This window comes from Mobula hypostoma, chromosome 23, assembly GCF_963921235.1.
Source record: "Mobula hypostoma chromosome 23, sMobHyp1.1, whole genome shotgun sequence".
In the NCBI taxonomy this organism is placed as follows: Eukaryota; Metazoa; Chordata; class Chondrichthyes; order Myliobatiformes; family Myliobatidae; genus Mobula; species Mobula hypostoma.
This window is the reverse complement of record NC_086119.1, coordinates 19,947,597-19,956,310: the sequence shown is the minus strand read 5'-3', so window position 1 is coordinate 19,956,310 and position 8,714 is coordinate 19,947,597. Positions and strand designations below refer to the sequence as shown.

The 8,714-nt window shown below is 34.9% G+C and overlaps 1 protein-coding gene across 1 annotated transcript in view; it reads right to left on the bottom strand.

The window, feature by feature from the left end:
• Positions 1-205: 205 nt before the first annotated feature.
• Positions 206-8,714, bottom strand: part of nufip2 (nuclear FMR1 interacting protein 2) — a 32,222-nt gene continuing 23,713 nt past the window's right edge. Inside the window, 1 exon segment of the mRNA XM_063031851.1 lies at positions 206-7,738. Coding sequence (XP_062887921.1) covers positions 7,686-7,738 — 53 coding nt within the window. The 3' untranslated portion in view covers positions 206-7,685.

Below are 8,714 nucleotides of genomic sequence, written 5' to 3'. Positions count from 1 at the left end.
ATCCTTCAGTTGTATTAATTCAGAGGTTTAACTCCTCCCCTCAATGTAATGCTGCAAGTTCACACACTCAACATCCCTGTTTAACGAACATTGTGCTGCATGTGTGATATTATTAGACATTAAGTCAGAACTGACTGTAAAAGCTTTAGAAATGCAAATACAAGTAAAATATTCAATTAAAATTTTGCTAGATCATCAACATGACAATTACTACCAAGTAATGGCAATTGTTGACTTAAACATAACTATAATGAGTGATGGTATTTAATGTGGAAAAAAGGAACAAAATAGGTTTATTGCAGAAAATAAAGCAGCAGAAGAGTTTTATTTGAACATTTTTTGTACCATGATTGTCAGTGAACTTAGTAGACAGTCATGACTTAAGTCTTGAAAAGGAAACAACTGAAATGCCTGCACCAAAATTTAATTCACTTCCTGGAGCTCAATGGCATGGCTAATGCTGCCAGGATTTGACTTTTACAGCTACAACCTATTACAAAGTGGAAAGGTATACAGAAAGGAATTGCAAGGGTTAAGAATGACAAAAAAACTTTAGACCAAAGAGATTTCATATATAATAAAACTGATCACAAAATAATTTTTCAGATATCATTTACTTTGGAGTTGCCATGTATTAAGGCCACAGTCCCATGCCCCAGGTCAAGAGTTTGTACAGTCAATTCATAACATACAATTGCACAAGAACGGTTCATTATCCACATGCTTGATTCCAACAATATTTAAGAAACTATGGTTTCATAAAGTATCTTTCCTCTCAAGATTCACAAACTGAATTTGAGTATTGATTTTTTAACTACAACACAACTAACCAGATCACATTTTTCCTTCTAATTGGAGTTTTGGAGAGGAAGGAGATAATACAAATTGTTATTTTCTTGGTTACTCAATTACCGGGACATTACATGAAAAAGCATGACATATTTACAGATTTATAGCTAACAATGACAATATACAGGTATATTCAAATACAACACCAGACAATCTCCTCCTCTGGGAAGAAGGGACCATGTATATCTTTTTTGCATATCTAATGCTTTCAATTTCAGTATTATATGGATAGTGAGATTAAAAAAATCATAGCTATAACACATTTGGTAGAGTATTCAAACCATTTGAAGCAGTGGTGAGGCATGCATGATTATTTTAGGAAGGGCTTAGAATAAGGGGAAATTTGGGCAAACCATAATTATCTAAAACATGGCAACTCCCAAGAATCAAGCCTTTTGTGGGTTCTTGTTACAATTTATTATTATTATTTTTTAAACACAGGAATTCATGCACATGGAAGCATCCAGGATCAGTTTCTGTGCTTTTCATACCAGCTAAATCATGATAGTTTACAATTTGGATAATAGTTTTTATATATATATACATACACACACATTATAACTGGCACAAAGCAAGGAATAGAGTTCCTTCATATTTATTTTTAGATTCGTTTTTAGTAGTTAAATTACACTGATCCAGTCTAAATAATTTATTCCCACAAACACATGACAAATGTGTCACATCTTACTTTGTAGGAATAGATACTTCAGTTTTTATCTGCTCAGATGATGTCATTTAGTGTTGAATAGGTAGACTTTGGAGAACAAAGATTTTCAAAAGCCTTGTTCCATGTATTTCAAATCTCATGGCAAGGGAGTCTAATATCACGTCAAAGAAATACTGGAACCATTAAAGACATTATAAAGGCCATTTTGCAGGGAATGATTTAACTAATAGATAAAATTTAACTCCTGGAGCTCACGTAAGGTACTGTACATTAAGTCTGGCAATTAACTTTAAAATGTATGTTTTTGATCACAAGTATCAATGTAATTTAGATGAATGCAATAGGTCAGAAATCAGGAATTGATCAACCAATGACCAAGTTATTTATACATTTCCAGATGGTATTTAGATTATTTTGGAAAAAGACATTCACTGAACGAAAGCAATGGGTACGAAAAATATAAACAAATAAACCTGCCCTTAAGTGGCTAAATTTGTCTAGATCAAATAGGCACTGGATATTTCACAATCCTCCATTTGGTTAGGAGACCAAATGACTTGGAAAAAAAAACATTTTGTAAATTTGGGCAGTTGGAAGTAATCAAAAACATACATTTTGGCCAAACCATCAGCCATACATCTCTGTACACCTATTTATATTAACATCCATTTACAAGATAACATTCTATATAAATTCTCCTATGGCTTTTGAAACAAAATTCAAAAATTGACACTAATTGAAAATAGCAACAGTTTAATCAGAAATTATGCAGTTCTTTACAAATGTTAGAAATAAGAACCTTTAAAACGTTTGTGATATAGATTATAGTTTTAACAATTATGAGACATACAAATGGTGACAAATACATGAAAAAAAAGTTGGGTCATTTTGTTTATTGAACTTCTGCTTAATGCAAGCAGAATCTGAATTTACAATGCAATCCACAAACATATTGATGCTTGTATTATTTCAAGGGGTAAAGGGGATAGGATGAATTCTACACTGCTAACTGGTCATTGGCCCATCAAGATATGTTCACCTGACCCTGACCATGGAAATTAAACTGCAAAGAACAGCGCACACACACATACACACACAAACGAACATAAACATATCGAATGGGAAGAAATCTATTAACTCAAAAACGTGCATAGCTCAATACCATCAGCTCAAGCAAACATTACTGGAGCTTCAGCAAAACCTGAGTGTGCAAAATGCATTTCTAATGTAATGCAAGCAGCCCAGGAAGTAAATCTTACACAATGATACATAGAGGGATTCTGTATAAGGCAGAATTAGCAGATATTTTCTTTTTTGAAGAGGGAGGAAGAAATTACAGTATTTTACTCAGCACAAAGTAGCAGACAACTATTTTTTTAAAGCAAGGTGCTTAACACATTCAGGATTCACCATTAAAAAAAATTATAAACCTGTAGCCACACAACTTCTAACCAGAGTGAGGCCAATTCTCTCACTTCATAATTCAATGTATACCAGAAATTGTTAATTGTTTGTATAATATGCTGTTAATTTTTTGGCTAGAAAAATTATTCCATGTCACCAATACAGCAGCAAGACAAAAGCTTGGTTGACAGGTGTATTTTGCAGAGACTGCCACTACTCCTGTGGTGTATCTGGCATTAAATTAACAACCAAATGAAACTAGTTTCAGAAGCTACTGTTCGTTGAACACACCCATTGTAGAATAAGAATTATAATTGCACAATAGTTTGTTCCACTTACGGCCCTTCAGGCCATCTAATCTAATCACGTTAACACATACTAGTCCAATACTGCTGTAATAACGCAGCCCTACATATTTGACATTTATGCTGCTCTTTTCAGCTTTAATGGCATGAAATTTTTGTCTTCACTTGCATTTAACTTATGGCCATTCTACGTAGTTAAAGCACAACTTTCTCCTCCTTGTCAAATTTCCAGATAGGAGAAGTAACTAAAGTCCTTAAAGTGAGTCGAAGTGTCTTGGTTGTATATCAAAATTTTTAAATTAAAAACCGGAAACAAAATACTCCATGCATCTTTTCACCAAAAGACAAGGGCAAAATGCAAGCATTAAGAACACTTGGGAATAAACAGATAAGACTAAATCTTAAAAAAAAATTGCTAGTCTCCTGAAGTTGTTAAGAGAAAGATCTTCCAGCTATGTATTAGATGAATAATGTAAATGTCAATACCAAAACTAATTCCCCCCTTTTCCATGCAGTGACAAACATAGTTTTACCTCTGAATTTCTACTAAAGGCTACTAACACTCCTTTCTCTCCTGCATCCCTCATCCATGTCCCATTTCAGATGTCTTAATATTTTGTTTTCAGGGCAGATGTTTACTGATATTTACTAGGTCAGTCATTACACATGGGAAACCAACATCAAATTGTCAACCACAAGTGCCAAGCAGAATGCTAACTGCAATTGCCTTTATATATGGATATTCTTTTTCCAAAGAATGCAATGGAAAGTGTTTTACTCTTTTGCATTAAGCAAACAGAATTTCTTTAACTCAAATTTATTAACTGAGTTATGTCTTTTCATTTGGAAATACATAACCAGCAATGTATGCAATTGCCAAATACTGGTTATGGTTAAGAAATACTGTATTTGAACACAGCAACATGTTCCAGTCACCAATTTCACTCTGGTAGCAAAAATACAGAGCCATCAAACAATTATGAAGTACTATAATAATGTGTCAAAAAAGATATCATGCTCCTTAGCACTTCAGCATTTCAGCTTCATGTTCTATGCTTATGTATTTCACTATACATTTCCATGCTGTCCCTATCATTTCCATGCCTGGTCAGAAACCCCATGTAGCAGCTTTAGTTAATTACATACAACCCAATCACCCTTTACTGTAAACAGACATTTGAAAAGGGAAAGAAAATCCTTGAACGCTGGTTTCAAGATCTGAAGAGCTAAAAGCTTTTTCAAGATGTGATTTGACAAAGTTTCTGCAGATCAAATTGTTCAATCCCACGTTATTTACACTTTTAATTTTTTTTGTTTTTAAATTAACATAATTAGTAACAGTAGCAAGCATTTAAAAATACATTACTTTTATGATGACACACAGACAAGAAATGCATTAATGAACCAATACTAATAGGCCCTAGCAACCATGCATTCCATCAATTTTGATGGCATTACTAAGAAAATGCTATTTGGGGGAAACAAACTGGTGAGTATCTTTAAACAAATGTGGGAGGAACATGGAGCACACGTGCATGTCGACAGCTCAACTCCCTGAGGTTTTGGCAGCCTTTGTATTGGGAAAGGGGGACACAAAATGGGACTTGGAATGAAAAAGGCTGACCTGCAAGGCCTATAGCTGGACTGACAATGCATTACAAAACATGATTAAAAAAAATAAACACAGGTATCAAAGACTTCAACCTTGATTAGCTTGTCTAGCAACAAGAATTTAAAACAACCTATGCTATCTGACTTGCTTAGTGCCATTCTGCAATAATTAGACCTCTGATGATCATTACTCAAAAGATGAAATCAACACATGGCACAAAATAAATTACGCTCTTATTCTCAATACTAATAAATGTATGCACCAGATACTGTATAGAACTCACACACACTTGCTCTCGCTCACGCACTCACTCAGTCCCTCTTCCCAAATTTAAGTCTCTTCATAGAAGGGGCACCGCAGTCTACACTGTATTTGGTTTATGCTACAGTACTAACAATTGAGGCGGAAAATATTATACTGTATCTACAACAGTAACACATTACCATTCACTGTATTAATTAGTCACAAATGATTGGACTGTACTTAAAACTTACATGCCTACTCAAAAAATATAAACAGATTAAAAAGTTAAGAAAGTTTAAGTGCTTATTGAAGAATCAAGGACAGTGACAGATCACAGAAAAAACATGTAAGCATAACAAAACCTGGGTGGAACAACCCAGTAGTCATGTGGCCCTAGTTTACCAGAATATGTACAGTACCAAACATGTACTGGGCTGCTCGACCGCTCATTTTAGGGATTAACAACAAAGTTGTTATAAACTAGCTTTAGTAGCCATTGGAAATTAGTAACTGATTGCTTAAAAGTAAAGTGTAATTTATTCTGCCCAAGGCATGACATTATTCAGTTTGACATCCGCAAGTAAAAATTCCCAAGTATGACCAAAAGAATCTTTCTAACAATGAGCATGACTAAGAAACTCTTGAAATTCTGAAACAATACTGCTTATGTTGAATTGTTCACAAGTGTTGCTGTATATTACTGGAAATTAGTTAAGCACTAAAATATTAGGTTTGAGTTCAAGGTAACATATAGACTCAACACAAAACAAAAATGCAAAATGTCAAACTTTTCTATTCTATTGGAAATTTTTGGAAGGATGAGGTTTCCTGCTTTTTCATATAGATGTGTAAAGGCATACTTAAGCTTTCCTAGAAATTACAGTAGCTGGTCAGATCCTGCACCCAAATGCTTTGGGCAACAAGGTTAACCTCAGCTATCATCATGCAAGCACACTTCTGTCCCTAAAAAAAGTATGCTAGTTTGAAAATGTTCTCCCCAGAAATGGGCTATTTTCACAATGAGATCAGAAGAAATATATTTGGCATTGTAAGATTTTAGTTTATTAAGCAAATTAGAGGGTTAAGTTTTGTCTAGCGCTTAAAAGATAATCAAACGGAAAAGGAAGCACAAGCATCTGGGGAGGAGCTGTGTGGAGCACATTACATTTTCCACAACCACAGTGCAGAAATTAGATAGAGGACATTTACTTCGCAAGACAGCATAAAGCCACAGGAACGATAAAAACAAATCTCTCCACTCTGGCGTCTAGTCTTACATGCTGCACAAGCTGTAGTGTTTAATAACTACCGTTGCACATTCAGAAGTCCATGCCTGCACACTCTTCACTCACTTCTAATATTGCCATAAAGCACTTTGCCGATTTGTAAAATCCAAGCACATTTTTCATATTAAAAATATATCTTTAATAGAGTTTAGAAGCAGCAATAAAGCTGTGGACTACACAGAATGCATTAGAATTCAATAACCAAATAGTCAATTTTGACAGAAAATGTTCTGTAAAAGGGCTAAAGAATGTAGGAGAGTGATCCAATTTTAATTTGACTTTTTAAAATCTACTTTTTTTTTCTTTTTAAAAAAATTATGTTCTTGTTGCACGATTCTGGTATATAGTGCATGAAAATGCAAGTCTTAAAAAGCAAGGTGATATTAAAAAGGGAAAGGAGGGCATAGTAAGCAAATACATGTCGTTTAGTAATAGTTAAGGCCAGATACGCAACAAGGAAATCTAATGAATGAGATATTTTAATGGCCTAGAGAAGGACAGCGAATGTAAAGCCCCTATAGCAAAAGCAGTGCAGTTTATGTTACTAACACATACAATGGCAAATTTTTAACAAAATTAAAAGGGAAAGAATTGTACAACATTAAATACCCAAGTTGAATTACTCCACGATTTACATAATAGACCTTCTGCAGGTGGAGCACGGTCTTTCTGATCAGTGAACGATTAGACCTGCATCATTTAATATTGCAGTTGTCTGTGATTTCGATTTCTTCCCAGTGATGAGTTAAGACAATTTTCCCCCAAGGCCTAAAAGACCATCTTAATCCCAGCAAAATCTGAGAATGTTGCAGCAAGGAAAAAGAAAAACACACACTGTACTTCAAGGCATTATTCCAGCATAACTTTTTTTGGGGTTTTTAAAAAGTTCTGCAAATCCTCCTGTTTTCCCGTGTGGAATCTTGGTGCACTCACAGCAAAATGCAGCCTTTGTGAAGTGGGACAGCCCCTTCAGTGGTTCACTGGAGCTTGACATTACACCAGCAGGACCTTAAGAACCCGATTTAAGTAAAAAGTCCACTATTCATTGCGTTCAGGTTTTGCTTTGTGATAAGTTCAGTACCAGAGGTCATTAAATACCCAATTAGAGTCCATCGAAATAACTGTACGACACACTCTTTGCACTCACTCAAATTCAGTTTGCGTTTTTTAAAAAATATTTTTTCTGTTTTTTTTTTGTTTTGAATGTTTCTCCTGAACTGGCCCACTGCTTAAGAGATGATTAAAAAAAAAAGGAGCATAACCGCTTCCAGACAGTGGCTTGCAGCAACAATGAAAACAGGCAGTTCACTAAGCTGACTTCATTGGCCAGGACGGTCCATAGATTCATCATAGGTAACTACTCTTGAAGGATCTGCAAAAAAGAAAATAAACATTATGTAGACATAAATGCTTCCATTTAAGCACATGCAATCATAGAACCAAAGCACCATTACAACACATCTTCATTGGCAATTTAACAATCATTCATTCTAACTTGACTAGATGGGCTACATCTAATTCATAAGAACACAATGTAGCCAAATTCCACCAATTCTCCATTCAAATTGAGCATCAAAATGGGAAACCTCTTCCAAACCCAAAAAAGGTAGATGATACTTTCAGTCCTTTTAATGAAAAAGTAACCAAGCAGTTCACCGCTCAGGCAAATCAGTGTACATCAAGTTGTGGTATCAATCTTCAATGTAGCAGTATACTCACGTATGCACACACATCCTCATTCGGCATTTAAGATTTTCAAATATAGGCTCCTCTACAACCTCACATATGTCAAAACTTAAGAGATTCAGCTACCACTTCAGTACAATTAGCATGCTTACTTTTGTACAGTAGCACATAAAGCACAGGAATGTAAAGTTTAAATACTACACTAAAGCAATTATTTAACCTCAAAATAAATGCAAACTTTGTCTCGAAGGAATGGCACTAGAACCATTTACTTCACAGGAATCCAAAAAATAGGAGGCAAGTAGTCAAGAGAAACATGGCATGATCAAATTCCAAACGAGAGAAAATTTAGATGCCGGAAATCCAAAGGAAGGGTCTCAGCTCAGCCCGAAACTTCAACTCTTTTCCATAGATACTTCCTGGCCTGCTGACTTCTTCCTGCATTTTGTGTGATTAACTTCCTCAGTTTGATCCATGACTGCAATAACTTCATACTAAAGGAATAATGCAAGTTAGTCTAGCCCTGGATCCAGAGCATCATCCTGCAATGTCCTTGATTAAAAAGAGACGATCACAAGAAAGAAATTGGACTAAACACTATTTTGAATAGCAGGACTATACATTAAAATGTAATGCCCAATAAAAGACATCCATTGAAATAA